We start from the raw sequence: 27,637 nt of genomic DNA, 5'->3' as shown, positions 1-27,637 counted from the left end.
TAAAACGTTAGAGTAACAAACCAATTATATTAATAAATAAACAAGATATAAGTTTTGACGATTGCGAGAAAACGTAACAACTGTAACCAAGCTTGAATCTTTTAATTGAACTAGAAACGTTAACCGTTTTTAGTTCAATTAAAAGATAAATTTAGCGGAAATAACCATTTAACGAAAGAAGCATGTATCCATCAGTGAAAAAATTCTCTGTACAAATATACATTAACATCTTATTACAAATTCAATTATAATAGTATAGTCATATAGAATTCAAGTAGTATGGGAATATAAAATATAATTAGGATTGTAAAAGCTTCAAATTTATATATATATATATATATATATTTAAATGTATGTATGTATGTATGTATGTATGTATGTATGTATATATATATATATATATATATATATATATAACTTATTTATCGTAATTAATTAAATGATGTTATTGTTATAAACACATTAATAATTAATCTCAGATAAAAGTAAAAACGCATTTAATACTCATGATGCTTGCATCAAGTTTAGTAAAGTTAAATCTTATAATTAACAAGTTGGTATAAATATAAATACAAGTAAAATAGACAACTACCAATTTTATTCCTTAGCCATGTACTAATATAACTAGAATAATATATGAGAATTATTTTATTTATATGCAATTATTTGATGGTTGTATAAAGATGCACTCATTTATTAATAATTGAAAGGAAAAATTACAGCCTAAAATAAAAATTTCTTAAAAATCATTAATTCAAAGTTTGTTCCTTGAAAAAGTAAGTACAATCATTTTGTGGATCACGCGTGCGCACTGAGTATATTTGGTTCTTCTCATAGTTCAATAATCATCTACACTATACTATACTAAAATATTGCTATTTGTTTGCTAATTGAATACAAATGATATCTCAATTCTTTATTCATAATTTTGTGACAGGTAGAAAAAAATTTAGATTTTTAAAGTAAGTCTATCATATAAGTTAGTTATATAGCTTCATCAGCTGTATTATATTAATAGATTGTTACTTTCGTAGGTTAATGTGTAATAGCAATTAAACCGAAGAAACTCAATCATTATAAATAATATGAAAAATTTTAATACCAGTGAAGTGAAGACTATTTTTCCTTCGGAAAATTGTCAAATCAAATCCTCAACATATGAAGAAGAACCAAATAATGACATCCTCGAAAATACAAAAAAAAAAAATGATAATTCAGGTATAATATTTTTTGTAAGGAAAATACAATAATTTATTGTAATAAAGAAAATTTATTGTGCATATTTAAACATGTTTTATAAAAATTACATTTAGACTCAAAAGTTAAATAACCTATAACAAATGACTTAATAATAACTTTTCCTAACTTTCGTTAAAAATAGTTCATTGAATGTCATTGAATTTGAATATAATTAAACATAATCAATGAATTCAGTAAACAAATGTGTCAGTGTAAAAAGAAATCCGCCTGTTATTAATGCAATTAAAATTTAACGTAACGGTGTTTAATAATCGGAGAAAGTATAGTAAAGAGAGTAAGTAAGATAGAAGCAGTTGTATTTGTTGAGATTGTGAATAATGTAGGTCTTATTTTTTATTCTTGATATGCAAAACTGTATAGACTATGAACAGTTTTACGATAGTTGGCAAAAAACTTCTTACGTATATGCCATATCTCAGCAACGCGAAAACTACATTTTTCTTGCAGATTTAAAGATTTCATAGATAGCTGATTGTTGTACAAATCTTATAGATATTTGACTAAATTATACACTTGATATACAAACCACCTATCTGCTGCAGCATTGAAAATGGTGGGTTCTCTATAGCTGTTGTAGTAGGATAGTAGTTATCGTAACTATACACTTTACGAAAAGAAACCAACAGCAAACGGTTTATGATGGTGATAAACATTTCCATTCCTAGTGACAGGTTCCAATAAGCTTATCACGTCAGTTTATATAACCTACGGTATTATCACTCACTATGTTTGAAGTTTTTCATTACAGCAATTTTCTTCATTGGGAACGATATTTTACTAGAAATTTGGAGACATTCTAACCTAAAAGCATAAAAAACGTGATTTTTGCTACATATTTGATCATCTATTACATCGCGAAAAATTAGTTTCCAAATCAAATTCCAAGAAATTAATTTTAAATGCATTACGAAGTCTCTTATTGATACCGCACTCAGCAACCCAATTGAGAATCACAAAATATTGATGGTAATAATGCTATAATTTCTGGATTTTGCAATTTTTAATTTTTCTTGTTGAGCCTTTTAATTGTTTTGAAATATGAAATTTAATAATTTATTTTAAAATTAAAAACTTTTTAAATACTTTTGAAATATTCAATTAAAAGTTTTTTCTTCTGGTTTCTGTTTTTCGCGTAGATTTAATTTTTCAAGATTTGGTACAGATAAAATTATCCTACGATTTTGTTAAAATATTTTTGTTTCTTTTCCAAGAATCATTTTTGAGATATAAGTTATGTCATTTTAAAAACTTAAAAATTAAAGTTATTAACTTTTGTAGAGAAATTACTTCGAGAAGGCAATGAAATCACAAAATATCAAACTTTAATTTTCAATATCCCCGTGCAAAAAAAATTTCTCATATTTAAAAAATATGTTTTTCGACCACTCAAGTATCATAATATTTTTGACTGATATTGGGAATAATATTATGTTTTGAATATAGGAAATATAGTGTAATAATTTTAGGTAGCACATTTAACCTTGAAACAGTGATTTCAAGCTTAAATTTTTTATTGAAATAAAATTGATAATAATTTTTTTCTAATTTGCTAAATTAAAAAGTAATATAGTCAGCACGTACTCTATCTAAACGAGTTTTCATAGGTCAAGTGGATGCTCGAAGCGCAAGTTCGATTCTCCGTAATATCAAATTTTATTTTTTAAATTTGTTTTCAATTATTTAATCGAAACCCAATGATAGGCCTTATATAAATTTTAAAAATTTATTTTAAAAAATGTTAAAAATATTGACTTTTTTTCTGTAACGTATGCAAGGGTTGTAATTTTTCAATAGAAGGTATGAAATGTATGGCATGTACGGAATTTTTTTAATGGAGGTAAAAATCTCAACCGTCCACTATAAAAATTATCTACATCTCATTAGCAGTCATATTCGCATCGAGCGTGTACTATGCAGTGTAAAGTGTAAAAGAAAGAAAAAGACGATACGAGGATTCTACAATGAGCGGCAACAAAATTGACTATAGATAATTATTTTTTATTGTTTATAGAGAATATTGTATATTGTTTATATTATTTTTTTAATAATTTTTGTCGTTTTTATTTGTGCAGATTTGAGCAAGCAAGGGTGGATAGCTTCATATCTCAATGAACATGCGCACACGTACAACCAGCAGATCTTGCTGCAACCGGCTTTAACTACGGGGCAGATTGATCGTGTGCGTTATTTTGATTGTAGTCTGGAAGTCTGTTGTTGAAAAGAAGGTGACGACCCTGTGACGGAACATCAGCGCTGGGCTGGCCGCTGCCTTTTCATTCACAATAGAAGTTGCGGCAATGTGCCGATCGGATTGAGCGCCGTACCAGTACGTCCTCGAAGAAGTAGGGATGATTGTGGTCGGTATAAGCTCAAGTATCGGGCAGCAACAACGTGGAAAGAGCAAGCGCGCAAAACAGTTAGTGTACTTACTGCTAACCCGCTTGCATGTACAAACATCTGGATTTGAATAAGTTTTTCAGGCATGCTAAACTATTTTTCCATGCTCAAATAAGGAGACCTTGAAGAAACATAGTTCCTTAAGAGTGACTGCTATACTAGGTGCCGAGTATGTAGTTCGAAAAGAATAATTACGATAAAACGCTCGATGTGAAGCATTTCAATACTAAGATGGCACCGATATACCTAACTACAGACATAGACGAGTGGTTCATTGAAAACATTTTAGAACCAATCAATAAGAGCACGGAAAAATTTCAAGAGCAAGACTCGGGCTGGTCTCTTCGCGTTATATTAAACTTAACCGTAAATATCAGCAAGTACAATGAGGACTGGTTTTTACGTTGAATTGCCCGAACCTATTAGAAGAAAGAGAGCATGTGTGAATGTGCAGAACAATGACAACGAATGTTTTAAATTGGCCATCTTTTCAGCGTTACATTCAATCGCAAAGAATGCATATCGTGTCACTGCATATCCCATTAACGACCGAAATGCTTAATTTATTGTCGATTTTCAACGCGTTTTTTTCGGTAGTCATAGGCCTAAGACATTTTTGTAAACACGTATTTGGATGGGAAATTTAACGCTCTTTCAGAATCTTTTTTCAAAATTGCGATTGATTGCGTTATAAAAAAGTTATAGCCAATTAAACAATAAAAACCTGAAAAATTTTGCGAAAAATCAAGTTTGCGATTTTTTTTAGAAATATTACCGCTAAAAAATCATCAAACAAATATAATCAGAGGTGATCACGACTATCAAAGTATTTCCAAGAATTTTGGTGGAATTTTTTAACCACTTCTTCCAACAAAATGGTGGCAAAATAAAAAAAAATTCATAAAAAACATTTCTCATTTTTTATCTCGGAAAACGTTAAGTTTAGATGAAAAGTTCATTGAACAAAAAAGTCTTAGAATTAAACGAGAAATACGCCTGAATTTTTTCAGAATTTTCCGAGGCGATTTTTGAATTTTCGGAGAATACGGAAAATCCATTTTTCCAAAATCATCTCCAAAAATTCTGAAAAAATTCATGCGTGTTCCTTGATAAATTCTAAGACTTTTTGTTCCATAAACTTTTCCTCTAAACTCAATAGTTTTCGAGATAAAAAGTGAGTTAGGTTATAATCCTAGCAGCGTTAATATTTTTGATACAGAATAAAGAACAGCCATTCAACAATAATATAATAATGTTTTCCCTTTTTATGTGTATACAAGTGCAGTTTGTATAGCGTATACTAATATACACATATCAAAAAAGCAATTCAGAAAATTGTATGTGAGCTCATTTTTATTACATACTAGTCTCTTGTTATTTTGAGACCATACAGTAAATCGAATCGAAAAGATTATTTTCGCTTTCTAAAGTCTAGGTTTGACAAGAAGCATTGAAAACTGTAGTAATTATTTTCATTAGGTATTTTTATTATTTTATATAACATGTCCAAAAACGTAAAAGACGTTCCACTCGCTCCCATGAAATGTACGAAATTGATACTTCAAAGAACACTTACGATGATATAGTTACCCTTCCAAATCCTGACAATTCTGGTTCTGATGGATCAGATTTCGATACTGATTCGGATGATGAAATTTCTAATATAATGTACACAGAAGCTTGTAAAACATATACTGAAACTCAAACTAAATTAGAAAGATGGAAGAGGACAGTGGATGGAAGGAGAAAAAAAGTATAATGATAATTTGAAAGACAAAATTTTATTGAAAGACTCGGTAAAAAATAAAATAGAAGAAATGGAGCCAGTAGAACTGTTTGAAACATTTTTCTCAACTGAAATGAAGTAATATATTATAGATGCTTGCAAAGAAAATAATTTTGATTTAAAGTTAAAAGATTTAAATACATTCGTGGGAATAATCATTTTGACTTAATTCAACAAAAGGAAATCTCAGAGGGATTACTGGTCACGTGATCCCTTTTTATCTTGTAACGTTGTTTCTTCTGCTATGTCACGTAATAAGTTTGAAGAGATCAAATCAAAATTAAAATATTCACAAACAAAAGATAAAAATCCAACTGACTATGCTCGGCGTGTCCGTTCACTATTAAACCTATTTAAAATTAATATTATGAAGTTCGGTGTGTGGAGAACTGCTCTTTCCATCGATGAAATGATGGCTAAGTCTTATGCGAGGACGGTTCTAAAACAATTCATTCGAGGAAAACCCATACGATTTGGTCTCCTGGGGTCCCAAATTCTGGGGTCTTTGTACTTCCGATGGTTTTGTGTTAGGTCTTGACTTATACTGCGGAAAAAATTCTACAACGGGAAGTAAATTTAGTAAGTGTGCATTAGGTTCTCGCGTTGTCATGAATTTACTAGAAAAGTTTTTTCGTGTTATACCTCCGGGCAAAATATCTATGTTCCATCTTTATTTTGATAATTATTTCACAAGCTTAGATCTCGCTGTGCATTTGAAGAAGCTTGGGCTAAAATGTACAGGTACTATTAGAGAAGATAGAGTCAAAGATAAAAATGTTCTAAATAAAAAAGCTCAAAGAGGTGAGTATGCCGTGAAGCACGATAAGAACAGTGGTATAAATTACATCACTGTGATCGATTCAAAACCAGTTTCGATTATTTCTACTACTGCAGGGGTAACTCCATTATCCTTTTCAAAGAGATACAGTAAGCAAGAAGGAAAAAAAGTTGAAATTCCTTTTCCGAGGGCTATAGCGTCTATAACAGTTTTATGGGTGGCAATGATGTCCACGACGGACATTGTAACAATTTACTTCCGAGTATTCGTTTAAGAAAGTGGACGTGGGTAGTTTTTTTAAGACTAAATCAAGCTTCGATTGTAAATGCTACTGTACTATTCAATGCTGTCAATGATGAGAAAAAAAGGGTTGGAACAAAAGATTTTGCACTTTCAATAGCTAAAAATTACATGACGCAGAGACAATGCAAAAAAGAGAAACACAATATGTCCAAACAAAAAAAACTCAAACTTTGTTCTTATTGTCCCGTAAGAATGAGAATTATCTGTGAAAAATGTGATTTATCGATTTGTGTTGAATGTTCCAAAAAAAAAAAAAACACTGAAAAATTCGTATTGCAGTGAGAGGCAAGGGGACTCACTCAAATCAAGCACCTCGAAAAGTGAGAGGCAAGGGGCCTCACTCAAATCAAGCACCCCAAAGGAGACAAAATTCTACTACGTCCTCGTCGTTATCTCTGGGTCATGCTAAGAGTAGAACGTTTTTTATCTCGAAAACTATTGAGTTTGGAGAAAAAGTTTATGGAACAAAAAGTCTTAGAATTTATCAAGGAACACGCATGAATTTTTTCAGAATTTTTGGAGATGATTTTGGAAAAATGGATTTTCCGTATTCTCCGAAAATTCAAAAATCGCCTCGGAAAATTCTGAAAAAATTCAGGCGTATTTCTCGTTTAATTCTAAGACTTTTTTGTTCAATGAACTTTTCATCTAAACTTAACGTTTTCCGAGATAAAAAATGAGAAATGTTTTTTATGAATTTTTTTTTATTTTGCCACCATTTTGTTGGAAGAAGTGGTTAAAAAATTCCACCAAAATTCTTGGAAATACTTTGATAGTCGTGATCACCTCTGATTATATTTGTTTGATGATTTTTTAGCGGTAATATTTCTAAAAAAAATCGCAAACTTGATTTTTCGCAAAATTTTTCAGGTTTTTATTGTTTAATTGGCTATAACTTTTTTATAACGCAATCAATCGCAATTTTGAAAAAAGATTCTGAAAGAGCGTTAAATTTCCCATCCAAATACGTGTTTACAAAAATGTCTTAGGCCTATGACTACCGAAAAAAACGCGTTGAAAATCGACAATAAATTAAGCATTTCGGTCGTTAATGGGATATGCAGTGACACGATATGCATTCTTTGCGATTGAATGTAACGCTGAAAAGATGGCCAATTTAAAACATTCGTTGTCATTGTTCTGCACATTCACACATGCTCTCTTTCTTCTAATAGGTTCGGGCAATTCAACGTAAAAACCAGTCCTCATTGTACTTGCTGATATTTACGGTTAAGTTTAATATAACGCGAAGAGACCAGCCCGAGTCTTGCTCTTGAAATTTTTCCGTGCTCTTATTGATTGGTTCTAAAATGTTTTCAATGAACCACTCGTCTATGTCTGTAGTTAGGTATATCGGTGCCATCTTAGTATTGAAATGCTTCACATCGAGCGTTTTATCGTAATTATTCTTTTCGAACTACATACTCGGCACCTAGTATAGCAGTCACTCTTAAGGAACTATGTTTCTTCAAGGTCTCCTTATTTGAGCATGGAAAAATAGTTTAGCATGCCTGAAAAACTTATTCAAATCCAGATGTTTGTACATGCAAGCGGGTTAGCAGTAAGTACACTAACTGTTTTGCGCGCTTGCTCTTTCCACGTTGTTGCTGCCCGATACTTGAGCTTATACCGACCACAATCATCCCTACTTCTTCGAGGACGTACTGGTACGGCGCTCAATCCGATCGGCACATTGCCGCAACTTCTATTGTGAATGAAAAGGCAGCGGCCAGCCCAGCGCTGATGTTCCGTCACAGGGTCGTCACCTTCTTTTCAACAACAGACTTCCAGACTACAATCAAAATAACGCACACGATCAATCTGCCCCGTAGTTAAAGCAGGTTGCAGCAAGATCTGCTGGTTGTACGTGTGCGCATGTTCATTGAGATATGAAGCTATCCACCCTTGCTTGCTCAAATCTGCATAAATAAAAACGACAAAAATTATTAAAAAAATAATATAAACAATATACAATATTCTCTATAAACAATAAAAAATAATTATCTATAGTCAATTTTGTTGCCGCTCATTGTAGAATCCTCGTATCGTCTTTTTCTTTCTTTTACACTTTACACTGCATAGTACACGCTCGATGCGAAGAGCGTGTACTATGTTTTTATGAGCGTGTACTAATTTTTTTTTATTTTGCCACCATTTTGTTGGAAGAAGTGGTTCAAAAATTCCACCAAAATTTCTGGAGATACTTTGATAGTCGTGATCATCTCCGATCATATTTGTTTGATGATTTTTTAGCGGTAACATTGCTAAAAAAAATCGCAACCTTGATTTTTCGCAAAATTTTTCAGGTTTTTATTGTTTAACTGGCTATAACTTTTTTATAACGCAATCAATCGAAATTTTGAAAAAAGATTCTGAAAGAGCGTTAAATTTTCCATCCAAATACGTGTTTGCAAAAATGTCTTAGGCTTATGAATACCGAAAAAAACGCGTTGAAAATCGACAAAAAAATTGAGCATTTTGGTCGTTAATGGGATACACTGTTCATCAAGATAAATATAATTTCAAAAACCTATCATTTCCGGTACACTCGAAAGAAGTCGATAAGTTTGAAAAATAATATGACGTTTCAATGAACGTGTAATTTTTAAATTTGAAAAATATGTCCTACGAGGTTTTGCCACAACATTTGGCTGATGGAAAAAAAGAAAAGCATGTGAACCTTCTTCTAGTAGAAAATTATTATATCAACGTTAATGTCGATGTGAATGAAGAGCAAATAGAACGTCCTAAAATACCTTACAAAGTGAACTATGTTTATATAAAAGACTTATCTCGACTGATGTATTGACAGTTGTCATTTCGCAGATGTAAGTCATATATGGGTAATTCTTGGCTATTTCGATTGACTTGTAACCCTTAGGTTACGGATTTTTGTTTAATTTGGCACAATTGTTGTACACATAAAACTGAGATTTTTCCCAAATTTTGGAGACGATACATTAATTATATCAAAAGTTATTAACAATTAAAGAAAAATAATAAAAAATTTTCAAACGGCTATATTTTAAAAACTAATAAAGATATCGAAGTCGGATTTTTTTCAAAATACTTATAATGCCTTAAAATTTCGAAATAATTACAACAATAAACAATAAAAATTTTTTTTCGAAAGTTATTAACTTTTTGTTTAAACAATTGCTAATATCTCAAAAAGTATATTTTTTTTTTGAAAAATTCTTGCTCCTACGTATTCCTGAGGATTTTTGCTATCGAAATCATTCATAAAATTCAAGGGCCCGACATATCGGAAAGCGTAGCCCTAATCAAAAGAAGACGCCTCGGCGTAAGGCTGCGGTAGCGCTCCAGCGGACTCACGGTCGAAAGGTACTTTAGCTTTAATCTAAAAAACTAATAAAGATACCGAATCGGATTTTTCCCAAATTACTTATAATACCTTGAACTTTCGAAATAATTACAACAATAAACAATAAAAATTTTTTTTCGAAAGTTATTAACTTTTTGTTTAAACAATTGCTAATATCTCAAAAAGTATATTTTTTTTTTGAAAAATTCTTGCTCCTACGTATTCCTGAGGATTTTTGCTATCGAAATCAATCATAAAATTCAAGGGCCCGACATATCGGAAAGCGTAGCCCTAATCAAAAGAAGATGCCTCGGTGTCCGGTCGCTTTCGACCGTGAGTCCGCTGGAGCGCTACCGCAGCCTTACGCCGAGGCGTCTTCTTTTGATTAGGGCTACGCTTTCCGATATGTCGGGCCCTTGAATTTTATGAATGATTTCGATAGCAAAAATCCTCAGGAATACGTAGGAGCAAGAATTTTTCAAAAAAAAAATATACTTTTTGAGATATTAGCAATTGTTTAAACAAAAAGTTAATAACTTTCGAAAAAAAATTTTTATTGTTTATTGTTGTAATTATTTCGAAATTTTAAGGCATTATAAGTATTTTGAAAAAAATCCGACTTCGATATCTTTATTAGTTTTTAAAATATAGCCGTTTGAAAATTTTTTATCATTTTTCTTTAATTGTTAATAACTTTTGATATAATTAATGTATCGTCTCCAAAATTTGGGAAAAATCTCAGTTTTATGTGTACAACAATTGTGCCAAATTAAACAAAAATCCGTAACCTAAGGGTTACAAGTCAATCGAAATAGCCAAGAATTACCCATATATGCGATCGTTACTTACACTATTTTCCAACTAAACAGAGATGAAAAACGCACGATATTAACTGTAAAAATGTGAATATAGGTAAAATTGTGATTTCCAGTGAGAAAGATAAATTTTTACAATTGGAAAATGTTAAAAATGAGTGCCAAGTACCATTTGTTCTGTATTCTGATTTTGAGAGTCTCTTGGAAACGGTGTCTAACAATGAACGGATCTACCAACGTCACAAATCGTATAGTATTGGTTTTTTCGTCAAGCGTAGCTATGATGACTCTCTTTCATATTATCAAGGCTACAGACAGTATACCGTCGATGACGTTATTCCAGCGATGTGGTTTGTTCACAATCTTCATGATCGGGACCGGAGACATTTAGCTTTCTTCATGTTACGATATGTCATATATGTAATAAGCCTTTTGACAAGATAAAAGACACAAAATATCGCCATCATTGTCACTTTACTGGAAAGTATTATGGAGTTACTCATAGTTCGTGTAACATTGCTTATCAAGAATCGAGGACAATACCCGTGTTTTTTTATAATCTTAGTGGATACGATGCACATCTCTTTATCAAATAAATGGCGAACGAATTTCCTGGTCAAGTGAGCCTCATTCCTCAAACCAAGAAAAAATACATATCTTTTACCAATTACGTGGAAGGAACCGATATAAATCTGCGTTTCTGCGATTTGATTCGATTTATGGCGTCTTTTCTTGACAAGCTATTGTCATACTTGGAAAAACAAGATATTCCAGAGAAAAATTTTCAGCAAGTTGATGGATATACATCGCCACAGATTACCTCACTAAAAATAAAAAATATATTACCGTATGACTATGTATCGTCATTTACAAAACTCGAGGAGACAACTCTTCCACGAAAGCAAGATTTTTACGGCAGTCTGTACGATTCAGATATTATAGTGACGGGGAGTATAGTCACGCGGAAAAGGTTTTCAGAACTTCGATATCACCGATCTGGGTAGCTATTCGGATTTGTGTCTTAAGACGGACGTTTTCTTGTTGGCCGAAGTTTTTGAAAACTTCAGGGACAAATGTTGAACGGCATATCGTTTGGATCCGGTCCAAGTCTATACAACGCCCGGCTCGAGTTGGGATGCCATGTTGAAATATACGGGTGTAAGGTTGGAGCTTTTGACGGATATCGACATGCTCATGTTCATTGAGCGCGGCATTCACAGTGGAATCAGCCAGTGTTGCAACAGGTATGCTGCCGCAAACAATCCATACATAGAAAACGACTATAATCCACAGAAAGATGACAAATATTAAATGTATTTCGACGTCAATAACCTTCACGCATGAAGTATGACTGAGCCTCTTCCACGCGGAGAGTTTGAATGGTGTGACATTGACTTAAACTTTTCTTTCGATATTCCCGATGATTCACCCTTTGGATACAAACTCGTGGTGAATTTGGAGTATTCAAAAGAAATTTACGATGCGCACAAAGATATGTCATTTTGTCCGGAGTATAAAGTTGCTTTGCAATCCAAACAGAAAATGCTGCTGACAACTTTCGATGATAAAGAGCGTTACGTAATCCACTATAGAGCTCTGAAGCAAGCAATAAGGCATGGTTTGCACCTAGCAAAGGTACATCGGGTTTTAAAGTTTAATCAGAGCCCATGGCTCTAGACATACATTGATTTGAATAGTTAGATGCGTAAACAAGCGAAAATAGAATTTGGAAAAGTGCTATATAAACTGTTCAACTATGCAGTGTACGGCAAGAAAAGAAACACATCGATTTTAAATTGGTAAATAAGTGGGAGGAGCGATACAGTGTCGAAGCTCTGATAGCTCAACCAAATTTCCATAATAGTGAAATTTTCAATTCATATATATATATATATCACCTTCTCGCTTATAATCGTTGCAGAGTATCACTTTTTCACACGAGCACGTTGCGTTACAGAAAGCTGTTATCACTTCTTTTTAACACTAACACGCTTGATGCGAATAGCCAGATATGACTGCCACTGAGTTTCAGTCCATTTTTATATCACGAGTAGTAGATTATTATTATTCTGCTATGAAAGTTACCCTCCTCTCTTCCGCTTCCCTCCGACTTCCCTAATTTTCTATCCATTCAAAATAATTGCCTATACATATATAAGGTAGCAAATTTTTAGTAAACGCTTTTATCAATTATTATAATTTGATGACAGAAGTATTTAAGAAAATTACCAGTGGTTGATCTTTAACGATTAAACTATCAATACAACGTGCTTAGCTTATTGTAATCATTCTTCATCAGAATAGAGCAGAAAAATAGTGTACCTTATATGCGTCTGCCCAACATTAGTAAAAGTTCCAATGCAAATGATAAGAAAACAAAACAGTTTTTTCAATGGAAATCACACTGAAAATTATTCAACCAACACCAAATCTATACCAAAGTCAGAAGAATATAAAAAACTTTAAACCATCTACATACAACGTGTTGTACTTTTTATATGAACAAATAAATTGAAATTTTTTTTACAATACATATCAACTTATTCTTTTATAAGTCATATCCTTATACCCTTTCATTTGAAGACTAATCAAATAAATCTCTAACAGAACAATGACATGTGAATATTTAATTATATTTAAATATTTAATTATGTTCAAATAAATAATTCTTCAAAATAACAAAATATTTATCATTAATTAAAATTATAATATTAATAAAAATATATATATCAACTCTATGAGGAATCGTACCCGCACCTTTCGTGCGTTCGCTCGACTAAGCTATGCCGCTTGAGCCGTAGCCATTCTTTCAAAGACTACTAGTCATTATGCGCGTTGCGTATGCTTAATATCTAGCATCTCTGATAAATATTCATATTATGTAATATAATTAAATTTATAAAAATTGATAAGGATTGTTCAAAAAATTTGATTTATGGCTATGTATAAATAATTATTATGTTATAAAAAAATAGACTTTTTTTATCAATTAACGAAATGGTTATTCTTCATTTATGATAATTGGAGACAAATACGAGGTGTGATCAAAAAGTAAGGTGAATTTTTATTTTTCTCAAAAAATATTTATTTATTCATCAATTTTTATTTTATCTCCTTCAAAGTAATCCCCCTCGGATATAATGCACTTGTGCCAACGCTTTTTCCAATCCTCAAAGCATTTCAAAAAATCATTTTTTGTGATCTTGTTTAGTTCATCCTTCGATGCCGTCTTTATCTCCTCAATCGTGGCAAAACGCCGTCCTTTCATGGGCCTCTTCAGTTTTGGGAATAAGAAGAAGTCACAGGGGGCCAGATCTGGGGAATACGGTGCCTGTGGCATCGTTACTATGTTGGTTTTAGCCAAAAATTCGCGCACAAGCAACGATGTGTGAGCAGGGGCGTTATCATGGTGCAAAAGCCAATTTTTATTTTTCCACAAATTCGGACGTTTCTGGCGGATTGCTTCGCGCAAATTGCGCATAACTTGCAGGTAATATTCCTTATTTACTGTTCTACCCTGTGGCAAGAACTCATGATGCACCACGCCCCTGCAGTCAAAGAAAACTGTAAGCAAAACCTTTACATTTGATCGAACTTGGCGTGCTTTTTTTGGTCTTGGTGATCCAGAATGCCTCCACTGGGACGATTGAGTCTTAGTCTCGACGTCATAACCGTATACCCATGTTTCGTCACCTGTTATAACCCTGTTGAGTAAATCTGGATCATCGTTGACGTCATTCAGTAGCTCTTGGGCGATGCTCATGCGACGTTTCTTTTGGTCGAAATTGAGCAATTTCGGAACAAACTTCGCTGACACACGTCTTATGTCTAAAACACTCGTCAAAATTGATTGGCACGAACCAAATGAGATGCCAATATCATCAGCAATTTCTCTAATGGTAATTCGACGATTTCCCAACACTATTTTCTTCACTTCTTCAACATTCTCATCAGTTGTTGATGTGCTAGGGCGTCCAGAACGAGGTTCGTCGTCGGTGTCTTCTCGGCCTTCTTGGAAGAGTTTATACCACTTGTAAACATTTTTTTGGCTTAAAGTAGACTCACCGTATGCCACTTTCAGCATTTCAAGTGTTTTGGAACATTTGATTCCATTTTTCACACATACTTTAATGCAAACTCTTTGATCCATGTTTTTAGACAGCAGCAAATCGTGGAGCACGCAAAACACTTCTAACCTTGATGCCTCTCACAAACAAACCAAACATACTACAAAGCTGAAATTTGGAACGTATGTTCTAGACGAGTGTACCGACATAACCAAATAAAAAAGTCGAAGATCGAACGGACGTAGCCCGCTGAATTTCAAAATTCACCTTACTTTTTGATCACACCTCGTATATAATTACTTTTAATACAAAAATGATCATGTCATTCTTTTATTTCAACCTAGTGAATATAAGTTAATTCAAAATATACTTACCTCATACTTATCTATCGACATTGCTGTAAATTAGATAGGAAAAAAAAGACTGGGCAAAGTTTAGTAATAATTTTTATGATTTAGCACTGAAAAGTGCTGTTTTATCGGAATTTGATAAATTTTTTCAAATATAATTCGTTTATTTATTGAAGAAATATTATAATACGTTGTAATGAAAAGTGCTGTTTTATATTTTAATTGAACAAAAATAACGATCGTCTTGAACAAATGGTTCTCAAAAAGGGCCAATCAAGTTGTTGTAGCTATACCACCCATGGTCTGTCCGTTTATTTTTACGACTTGCCTGCAGCGTGAAAAGTCGTTGAACTGACGTTTACATTTTGCCTGCTTCGTGAAAAAAAAGCGTATGCGCGACTAAAAACACATATTAATATACCCATGCTAAGCTGCTCCCCACTACTCCCCTTTAACTTAGCTAATCGCACTACTAATTATAATCGACTTATGCCCGCGACTAAATCAGTGCTCCTGCATAATCCCCACCTTCGACTAATGGACCAATGATCGACGCGTGCTCCAATCTGGTGAAAATGAATAAAATATCCCTCAGTTCGCCTCATTACATCAGTATACTTTTTTGATGCAATAATATGCAATAATATGCAGTGCGGAAATTTCATCAATGAGTTCACCGGAAGCTGAGCTGTGGCAGAATGTCTTCAACCGAGTTATCCAAGCTTTAGGTGAAGACTTTCCCATAGATGATGAGTTCCAGGCTTTGAAGCAAGAAATTATTGATTCGCTAGCGACACCAGTAATGGAACCGAATGAAGATAAAGAGGCATCGATACATTCGGCGCAAACTAATAGAATGCCGTTAACGCCGCCACAGTCAATTTGGTAAGTTTATTCATTTAATTACTTATTTGCTCTTTTCCTTTTATTTCTTACTCTTTCTCTTGTACTATTTTTCATGACGGTAAGTAGACGATTGCGCTATATCTATGTTACACATGAACTATTGTGTATAGTATAGTATTGCCAGTGTATCCATACATCAATTTTCACGTAAGTTATTATGCACAAGAGTTTATATCCAAAAATAATTTCGTACATAATTGTCAGCTTACCTTTTATAATGTTTTATTTTATTGAATATTAATTTTTCAATTATACGGCGATTTTTTTTGTTTATTTACCTCTCTCTTGCATTATGAATTTTGTAGTGTAATATTAAAATTATGTAAAATAAAATATTACAAATTCATAGTCCTACAATGAGAGAGATAAACAAACGAGAAAAAACGTCTATTAAAAAATTATTATTTAATGAAATAAAAGATTCTAAAAGGCAAGCTGACAGTTGTGCACATAATTATTTTTGCAACATGTAAACTGTTGTTTGCAATAACTTACATGAAATTGATGTATGAATATACTGTACCATACTATACTAAACAAAATAGTTCATGTGTAAATGTTATATGCTCATTCGTCGACTTGCCTTTGTAACGGTGTAGGCTGGTCATAGCCTACATCGTGTGTTTCTTCCCTCTCTCTAACTTTGGCGAGGGCTCACGGCTGGCATCAGACACATTCTTATTCTTCAGTGCCTGATGCTTGCCTTTGTTTTTTTCAGCATTTAAGGAAAAGAGAGAGCGCCCTACTACAGCGCGAGCCGGCTAGAGAGAGAGAGAGAGAGAGTGCGTCGTAAGAATGCCGGACTGTAAGCGCTGCATTAGCCGAGTTCGGCAGTGTCGCGCGCCTTAAAATTAGGGAAGTGAGTGGTGGGAGAAGGTGTGAAGGAGAGCGGCTCTCACGCATTTGCCAGCAGTCAACGCTGCTTATTAGGAGAGAGAGCTCGCCACCAACAGCATGCATTACCACTAGAAGAGTCGGGAGCCTTCTTTGTTTGCTAGTATATCAGTGCAATCTTGTTGACGTGCGGAAAGCTGTGCCCATTCCAGTTATTTGTTGCTGCCGGTCCTGTTGAGTTTCAAAAGGAGTTGTCGAGGAGCGCCGAGTATCTACCTGCAAGCTTCTTCAACATCGGCAATCAGGTCAACGCTTCTTTTCTCTCTCTCTCAATCATTTAAGTTTCCTTTCCTTTTGGCATCCGTGACTTACGTGCTGTGTCATGCTCTCAGGGCCGACACAATAAATAGTTTATTTATTCTTCTCGTTTTTGAGTCGGTAAATAGGATCGCAAGGCGCACACGTGCCGGCCATCCTATTTAATTATTATGTTAATTAGGTTAAGATATTTATGTGTGTGATGTTCGCCGGTACTCGTGGAAGTACCTTTGTAATAAAGTGTGTTCTTCCAAATCGCATTAAGTCATTGTGTTCACCTTTCCTTTTCGCTTTGCTGGGAGCGATACACTGCCTCCCTTGCTTTCCCTTTCTAATAATTGGTAGTAGTATTAAAATTGTCGGCTATTAGCGGCCGACACTATTACACCTTGTAAATTTCGTAGTAAAAAAATAGTACAAGAGAAAGAGTGAGAAATGATCGAAAAAGAAAGGGGTCGATGAATATAACAGAAAATAGTAACGGATATATGCTAGACAAAACAAAAGTGAAGAATGGAGTGTTGGTCGAGATAAGATAAAAAAGGAATTAAACGGTTATTTTTTCGATTTTTTTGGGACGAAGAAAAGAAGTTAGATTTTCTTTCGAAAAAATGTTATATGCAATTATTAATTATATATTTTTTATATACAGCCGTCTGCGTCCATCACCACGTTTATCATCGGAGTGTGTGGAATTATCACCAGATGTGTAAATATATATATAAAATACTTTATATTATACTTTTTTTACAAGTTTGATTACGAGATAGTGTACGAGGTGCACCAACCGAAATCAAGGCGGATCATGAATATCGATATAGTCATCCCATCAATACCATACATTGACCTTATCAACCCAAGGCCGGTCACCACGATGCAAAACAAAGCTGTGCCGTGGAATGAATCGCCTACGCGTGCTGGTAGTCGATGGAGGTACTACATAAAGCGGGAAAAATTATTAAAAGATAATTATACAATAAATAATTATTTTATTTATTAATTTAATTTATTAAGTGAAATTAATTTCAATTTTTTTCCAGCAGGTATAGTGAGACGGCTGCTTGAGAACGTTAGCCCACAGAAAAGAAGCAGTACATCACCACTGCTCGTTCCCCCCAAGAAAAGGAAAATTTTAAATGAGCTGAACGAAACAACGGCGAGACTGTACAACAAAGAAGACTAATTATAGTTTGTAATTAATAGTTTAATTATTGAATTAATTAATTGAAATAACTTTAATAAAATGAGAGTATGTAATTTGTATGTACTACGGCGATTTATTTGTTATCAATTAAAAAACTCAATTTAAATACAATGTATATTTTATTTACTAATACCTCGCTCCTCTACTTCATTAATATAATTATATATATATATATAAAATTAATATTATATATATAAAATTAATATTATATTGTGACGGTAAACGTCTTATTAGCGCTGATAGCCTAACCTAGTGGCTGTCCGCGGGGGAAGCACCTACCGGGAGACGAAAAACGTAATAAGGAAATTCGGCTCGCGACGAGGCGGAACGCGCGCGATTGAAAACGAACCAGTACAGGGCTAACTACCGATACGAGGAGCGACGAATATAGATTCAGCTACCGTTTCACGAGACACGATAAATTGGAAGCGAGATCGAAGTCCTCCGATCGCAGGTGATTTTGTTGTTGCCGAGACGCCCAGAGAGAGCTGACCTGAGCCTGCAGACGCGGTGCTTTCGCCTGATACCACAAGTGTGTGTGAGGTGTTTTGCCATCGAAGGCGAAACCGCGCGCGCGTGAGTTCGCGACCCACAAAAAAAGGGGAACAATAGACTTTGCCCGAACGCGCTGTGTGTGCTGAATTTCGTTCGCTGCCGATTACTCGTCATTAAGGTAAGCTGGCCAGCTTGATCCCGCCATTGCATGTCTGATAATCAATTTTCCGTACTCGAAGTAAAGTGTGCATGTAACATCTCGGCAAACAAAGAGCGGCGAGCGATCCGACACCGTATGTTGTTGTCATGCGCGCTAATGTAAACAAACGCTCGGGCCGAATCTAATGTAATATTGAGAAATAATTAAAGTTCTCGTCTGTGACATTTACAGTATTTTCGAAGTGTTCTTTTCGTATTTGTAGTTAGTTGGTTGACTGACACCCATTCCCTCTTTCTCTCCGACTTGCGTATTCAACATAGGTAATTACGTGTGCTTTTCGATACCATTACGCGGATAAAATTAATTAAACGGTATTAATCCCGTTACAATATATATAAAATTAATATTATATATATAAAATTAATATTATATATATAAAATTAATATTATATATATAAAATTAATATTATATATATTGTAACGGGGTGATTACTCCATTTTTATTCCTTAATTCATTCGACACGCAATCATATCAGAATGCGCGCGGTAACATCAAAATATTCGAATTTCTTAATTGGAGACAGGAGGGGACGGGAGTCAGTCAACCAACTTACTACTATCTAGAAATAACAACAGTGAAATTATCGTTTGAATCACATACGAGTTAGTTTATTTTCCTATACTCTACACAATACTTGGCCCGCGTGTTTATGTTTACGAAGCGCGCGCGCGACAATAACATGCATCGCCGGATCGTACGCAGCTCTTTGTTCGCAAAGTTCGCTTACATGCACGCTACCGATTTTTACAGAGTACGAAGGATTAGCAATTAGTTAAGTGGAGTCATAAGTGAAAAGTCGCGATATTAAGCTGGCCAGCTTACCTTAGTATCGGTCGCACTATTAGAGGGGGGAAGAAACAAGTTCATCTATCCACTTCCGGGATATCAGTCTTTTTGAAGGAGGCGATTCGCACCCTCGGTTTCCCTCTCGATGGCAAAACTTTGCACCCACACATTCACATACACTCGTGACGGTAGCGACGAAAGTACAACTTTCGGTTATTGTCTCGATAACTCAGTTGGCTCGCTTCTACACTCTCGGAAAAACTCGGGAAAACTTGTATTGTTGTTATCTGCAGCTGGATGCTCGGATTGCTAGTCCTCGACTGGTTCTTTTATATTCGTGCACGTTCCGTCCCGTTTCATACCAAGTTCCCTTTTTCTATTTTCCCCAACCGGTAGGTGCTGCCCTCGCAGGTAGCCGCGTGATTGAGACGATAGCATAAACAAGACGTTTACCGTTATAATATATAAAATTAATATTATATATATATATAAAATTAATATTATATATATATAAAATTAATATTATATATATGCATTCAAGAATATATATAAATGATAACGCGTGATCTTAAAATACGCACACCGGATTAACTCGAGGACTGCGTGCGGCGCGGGGACGCCGTTCTAGTCGCTTTTTGATTGTGTAGCTAATATACAGAGTGAGTCATTTAAATATATGGAACCCTATATATCAAATTCTATGCATAGTATAGAAAAATAGTTGAGACAAAAGTTGTTCAATGCCAAGGAGGCCATATTTTGGTGACCTTAAATTTTACTTTGAACATGATGGTTCAAGGTCATTCCAAGGTCAGTGTTTTTTTAAATAGGAACCCTTACTTTTTATCTCGCATTCAGATTCTGCGTTAAATTCTACATTCAAATCATGTAATATGTATGGGATCCAAATGACCCCCACTTCACCCCCAAAGTCATTTCGCGGTCAACCTTACTTTTTAAATGGGACCTCTCGATTTTCTTCGCAGGTTTGAATTCTACGTGAAATTGTATGTTTAGATGATAGGATATTCATAGAGTCCGACTGACCCCCACCCTACCCCCAAAGTCATTTCAAGGTCAACCTTACTTTTTTCATGGAAACCCTTATTTCTCACAGCGGATTTAGAAAAAGCCCGAAGTTATTCGTCCGGAAAAATATTGAAAGGTTTATTTTCGTGACCTTCAGAGGGTTACTTCAAGAGCAAAATCTTAAAAAGTTGGGTAGTAATTTTTTTAAGTTCTCCAACGAAGCAATCGCTGTGAAAGAATCTATTTGAAATATGTTAACTTATATATTATATATGTGATTTATATATATATTCTGACTTCCCCGAGGAGGGTGTTGCTAGGTAGCTACTCAGCTTGTTGGTAGCTCGCTATGGGGTCAAGCGGGACTCAGCCCAGTGGCTCAGCCATTCCACCTGAAGGCATCCTTGCCTTCGGCCCACGGAGAGCGTCGCAGGTCAGGTAGTAGCAGACAGTGCGAGTCAGAGCGTGTATAGTGCGGGAGAGGAGAATGCCGAAAGGAAAGATACAGTGGTTAGCAGAAATAGCGTTTACTAAAACGAAGGCAATAACAAAAGCATACAAGTGACATGCGCCATGAGAGAGACAAGCAGGAAGCGAGCGAGAGAGAGACTTATGATCGAGCAGGCACTTACACGTCGACTTCGCAGTAGCCTCGGACTTGCTTCAGATGCACGCGGGTATTCAGCCACGAGGCAGCTCCCTCGGCCTGATCAACGGTTGTCAGCACGCAGCCACGCACACTCAGTCCGCAGGATGCACTTGGTGCCTCGGTCTTTCGCTCAATTGCGCACACTTTGCACTCTCGGTCCTTATCGACGAAAAACACCGGCTACGCAGCAAAGAGCACCTACCGGTCGCGCGATGACGTCCAGGCTTGCGTTCTTCGCGAAGGCAGGCAGCTAATTGTCCCTCGCACGCGGAAGAGGTCCCCCCCTCTCTCTTTGGCTATTCGGCAGCGGCGCATCTCAGCCAATTAGGCAAACGCGCACGACACTCGTGCGTCCACGCACTCACGCATACACGCGGTTCTCTCTCTCTGCTCGGCGCTCTCTCACTTACCTCGCGCAGCATCAGCAGCTGCGGCTGTAGGAAAATGCATAAGAAAAATACATAAGTTATCAATAAATTATGATTGGCTTAAGGGAAGAGAGAGACATAACGAGACTCGACTCGTTATAATATATATATGTGATTTACTTCCTAACAGTATCAGAGCTATTTTCTGCAATCCATTAAACTGTGGTAAAACTAATAGTCTTTTATCAATTGTAATACATTCCAATAATTAGATTTTATAACGTTTATGTTTACTAAAAATTTCTTGATCACCCAAAGTATCAATTATTAAAAGAGTTATTGAAGCCGTTAGATGGTGCGCAGTTTTTTTCCATTCAATAAGTATCAGTGAGTGGTTAATCTTCAATATGAATCACGAAACTCAATAATGATATTCAATGATATAGCTTGCGAGAAGTAAAACAATAAATGTGCTTTTGTCGTGGATAGACGCCATAGTGTCGCTCGTTTCTATCTTTTATTAACATAAGCTTGCATTCCCAAACATCAAGAGATAATGTTGATTTTTTGATAACACGAAGGAAATATGAAGCATATACTCGTATATGATGATATGACTTCCATAAAATACAACAGTACTCAGATTTACAACAGTGAAGCAAGCGAGGATGAGAATGTATTCACTGATAAATACATACAATAAAACTCGAACACATAGAAAAGTTAATTGTCCGAACGCGAAATTGTAAGGCAGTTACTAAATCTCTAGAGAATTTTTTAATGAATTCAACGTTTAATTTAATGTTTGATTTACAATTTTTGATATTTGTTTAGTCGATAAAATATATTTATTTTATTATTGTACGAAAGTAAATGTTCTAATTATAAACTAAAGTTAAGTTGTCAGAAAATTATAAATTTGCGTTCTACTATAAAATTTATAAAAAAATACTCTATACATTTTAAAATATAAAATTATTATTATGATTATTGTTATTATTTTTATTCTTAGTGTTAATGTTGTTCTTTTTGATATTTTTTCTCCTTATATAAATACTATTCTTAATTTAGCTTTTCTCTACCTGATCACATTCAATACCTTGCAATTGTTTAAAAATGCATCCGCTCAAAATAGTCCATGTAGATAAAGAGTAATCTCAAACTTCGCCCATTTTCGGAATTATACGGAATTCTCATCAAAAATCATAAAATTTTTTTGAAGGTATCTGCATACTCGTCATAAAAAATAAAATAAGACATAATTTTTTATTTTTCAAAAATTTGCAAAAAATACCTTTTTCTATGGCTGAAAATCGCAATAACGTTAAAAATTTTCAAAATTAAAAATATTTTGATTATTCATGTAATAGCTAATAATATCTAATAATAGCTAATAATGACAACTACTATCTCTCTTTATCCCTCACAGTTAACAAGGGATTGCACTTAAAATCTGGTGGACATGAGGCCATCCTATTTAAATATGAAAAATTGAATATTATAATTAATTGAATATTGAATATTGAATATAATTGTTTAATCAAAAACTTATAAGAAACGTGTAAGAGTATATTTATTAGCCTTGATGAAAAATCAACCGTCTAGATATAGATAAAACAACCCCTGATCAGTATGAAATGGAAAGTCGTTGTGAAAAATCATGGAAATTGAAAAATCTAACCTTTTTTTTATAGAAATTTTAAGGTGCAGCGCCTTAATCACTTCTGCAGTTTTTTTCAAATTACCTCTTTCAGAGGGATTTAATCACCCCCATAAATAAATGTATTCAACTCTTTTAAAACTTACCAAAAAAAAAATTTGATTTTTGATAGAATAACAAATATAAATTCATGGCATAATTTATTATCTGATGAAAAAGCAACCTCCCAGATAGAGCAAAACCACCTCAATGTATTATAAAAAGTTAAACAAAATCATCCTAATTAAAATTGAAAAATAAATAATTATAGGAATTTTAATTAGGGGGGGGACAAATAACGGGTCATAAGTTTAGTTGTTAAATTTCGGTGTGCATATACAAGTATATATATATATATTGTGACGGTAAACGTCTTTCCCGAGTTTTCCGGAGTGCAGAGACGAAAAGAGAGAAGCTGTGCCATAGTCTGATGGAGTGGAGTGCGTGCTAGTGTGCGAGTGAGCAGTTTCGCCATCAAGGGCGAAACTGAAAACGCGAGATACCTCGCAGCAAAGACTGACTTTTCCGCAACGAGGGTGCAAGCGTTTCCGCTTTCGTGCTACCGTACAACTGATAACAAGGTAAGCTTGCCAGCTTAATTTCGCGGACGCGATAGAGTTGCTAATAATTAATCTCTCGTGCTCCGTAAAAAGCGTGCATATAATAACTCGGCGAACAATGAGCGGCGAGCGATCCAACACTGCATGTTGTTGTCGTGCGCGCGGCATGTAGACATAAACACGCGGGCCGAATACAGTGTAGTATTAAGAGGCAATAAACGTTTCCGTATGTGATGTTAACAGTATTTTCGATGTATTCATATCACGTTAGTAGATAGTTGGTTGACTGACACCCGTTCCCTCCTGCTCTCCGGTTTTCGTGTTTGAACGTGTAGGTAACGCGCGCTTTTCTATGCGATCGCGCGCTTAAATTAATTAAACGGTATTAACCCCGTTACAATATATACACATACACGTTATATATATATATATATATATATATATATGCACACCGAAATTTAGCAACTAAACTTATGACCTGTTAGTTGTACAATTTTCCGTAATTTCGTTCATTTTACGTTTTTAAGAAGAGGGCATGGGTTATGGGTCGAATTAGACTGCATATTCGTCTTCAGTGACTCAAGTTACATAGAGAAAGCCTCTGTCAGATGGAAAATTCGACTTTTAAACTTGATAAATAGTATAGAAATCATGAAAAAAGAAGAATTTTTCAATTTTTTCGACTTATTTTAGCATTTAAAAAAAAAAAATTAAAGATGATGGCTCAAATCTAACTCCAAATTCGTATTTAGCAGGTCAAAATACACGAGAAAAATGTATTTCCAATACAATATTATTCCGTAAACTTAGTAAATATCGATAAATTGTCAAAAATGCCCATTTCTCGGTTTTACTGATCAATACTTGCAATTTAATAAAAACTGGAGGGCGATGGAGCAATTCTGGCCGCGGATTCGTGTTCAGCGAACGAAAATACATCGGAATATATGTGCCGCGTGCCTGGGTCAGATACTTTACTTTATTTGTGCCGGTTACATGTATTGGTTACCAATATTTTATCTGTAATACTAATTTATCTGTCTGTTGAGTTTTGCGGGGCCCTGTATCCAAATCCGGTAATTGTTTTTCTCCATAAGGTAAGTTTGAAGGTAAGTTCAAGGTCTAAGCTACTTACTCTAGGAAAAATTAATTTTTGACTGCAGATTCTGAAAGAGCAGGAAATTTTACGTCCAGATAGATATTCAATTTTTTTTAATATAACCCTAAGGTCATATGAAGGTCACTTAATCTTGTTGGATGTCGAATTCGTATGACAATAAGATAATGGGTTTTTATAGGGCAAACTATATGTCGTCATGTTTTCATGGCAACCGAATCCAAATCCGGTGTCCGTTTGTCTTTATCAGGCCGGATTGGAGGTCGTTTGAAGGTTAAATCCTCAACAATTAGTGAAATCGAGTCAAGTTATCATTTTGACATATTTTTTCGGCCGCTAAATCCAAATATAAAGACCGCTTAATACCTCAGGGTCAAAGTCAAGGTCATCCCAAGGTCAACTATACATTTTTTTTACTAAAAAGGGAAATTTTAACCACTGATTCAGGAAAAATGAAAAATCTTACATCTTAATGAATGATGTGCAATAAATTAGTATTTGAGAAAAATAGTGGAAATGACCAACTGTCGTATGACAAACAGCCACTCGCGGAGACATGGGTATCATGTATTACAAAACTCATGATTTTATTTTTTTTTTTGTTCTTTTATCTCTGAACGATCGGTGTAGGGAATTCCGCTTTCTTTTCTTTCCGTCGATAATATGTTCTCTTTTCAATGTCCAACAATAGTCCACTTTCATATTTATGTCCCACCGGCACTGGATCGCTGTTCCATTACTTTAATATCTTGGTGAAACCGTTCCCCTTGTTCTTCGCTATAATCTCCAAGATTTTGTGGAAAGTAGTTTAAGTGTGAATGAAGAAAGTGTAGCTTATAATTCATCAAGCAACCCAAACTATTGTAATTTTTGAGTACGTCTTTAACTAGTTTTTTGTAGTTCTCGCTCTTGTGATTCCCTAAGAAGTTTTCCACTCCATCCTTGAAGCTAATCAATGCTGCTTACTCTTTATCGTCCATCTTGTCTATGAATGCTTTATCCTTTAACAATGTGCGAATTTGGGGAACGTCAAATATACCTTCTGTCAATTTAGTGTTAGATACTCCTGTAAATTTTGTTCCCGGTATGAGAAATATTGACCTTTTTTATGCAACGCTTTAACAAATTGTTTTATTAAACCAAGTTTAATATGGAGAGCAGGAAGAAGGACCTTGGATGGCTCTACTAATGGCTTTTTAATGATGTTATCCTTACGGGGTCGAACGTTGATCTAGCAGGCTATTCTGCTTTTACATAATAATTCTTACGATCCCTGCTATCCCACATGCATAAGAAACATGGAAACTTAGTGATGCCTGATTGCTGATCTAGCATGATGGTAAGAATCTTGAGATCACCACAAATTAGCCAGTTGTGTTCCCTGTTCTGTATTTTATTTAATACCAACTCAACATTTTTGTAATCTTCTTTCAGGGTAACCGAATGAGCTACAGGTATTGGAGTGTTACGTCTTACGACGCATCCTTTTTATAACAAATGCACATTCGTGAAATTCAAAGCTGCTAACCTACTCGCACGTCAGCTGACGAAACGCAAGGTGAATGACACTCCGAAATAAGTGTTACGGCTTACGACGCATCCTTTTTTGTAACAAATGCACATGCATGAAATTCAAAACTGTTAAAATACTCGCACGTCAGCAAAAAGCTGACGAAACACGAGGTAAATGACACGCCTAAATAAAGTCACCAAACGCAAAATTTATATTCAGCAAAAACAAAATGTCACACCATATCGCAATACTGACCTGAAAAGAGCTATAAAAGATATAAAAAGGAATGAACAAATTACTCTCAGCAGTTGATCAGTAGTCCGTCAGTCAGTCAATAAGTACCTGTAAGACTCAACTCCGTACACATCGGTCCAACAATTGGTGGTTACTATACTTAATAAGCTCGCGACTGTTACAAAGTAATATCGTGCAAGTAATTATTCAACAACCTACCCAAAACAATTCAACAAGCAGTTAGAGCCTGCTACATTTAAACAATTCAACAAGCAGTTAGAGCCTGCTACATTTATACAATTCAACAAACAGTTAGAGCCTGCTGCATTTCTGTCAACAATTAAAAACTACGATTATCAAGGTAGTGCAATTATCAGACATACATTTCCACATACATTTATTATAAGTAAGACATATCCAACCACTAGTCAACATATTGGAACGTCTCATTCATTAGCTATTCGTAGTTGATGCACGAGACGTAACAATTGGTTCCGGTACAAAAATCAAACAATATATATTATTATTTATCTAACAAATTATTTTTAACATCTCAATAAGTAATAGTGTTTCTATATATTTCTACCATAATTTTTTGCTAACAATTATTTTTCTTATTTTAT

At 34.5% G+C, this 27,637-nt stretch overlaps 1 protein-coding gene across 4 annotated transcripts in view; it reads left to right on the top strand.

Annotated features, from left to right (window-relative positions):
* The first annotated feature begins 836 nt into the window (after positions 1-836).
* Positions 837-27,637, top strand: part of LOC131663039 (solute carrier family 35 member F3) — a 1,047,178-nt gene continuing 1,020,377 nt past the window's right edge. For all 4 annotated transcript variants that reach the window (XR_009301820.1, XM_058933093.1, XM_058933091.1 and 1 more), the window contains exons 1-2: positions 837-962; positions 1,035-1,218. Coding sequence is in view for 3 of the 4 variants with exons in the window: in XM_058933093.1 (XP_058789076.1) it covers positions 1,086-1,218 (133 nt within the window). In the remaining variant the exon portion in view is untranslated. The remainder of the gene's footprint in view (positions 963-1,034; positions 1,219-27,637) is intronic.

The sequence above is a fragment of the Phymastichus coffea genome, unplaced genomic scaffold (assembly GCF_024137745.1).
Source record: "Phymastichus coffea isolate CEN01 unplaced genomic scaffold, Cenicafe_Pcof_1.1 PCOF00030, whole genome shotgun sequence".
NCBI classification, from domain to species: Eukaryota; Metazoa; Arthropoda; class Insecta; order Hymenoptera; family Eulophidae; genus Phymastichus; species Phymastichus coffea.
This window is presented reverse-complemented; position numbering and strand designations above follow the sequence as displayed.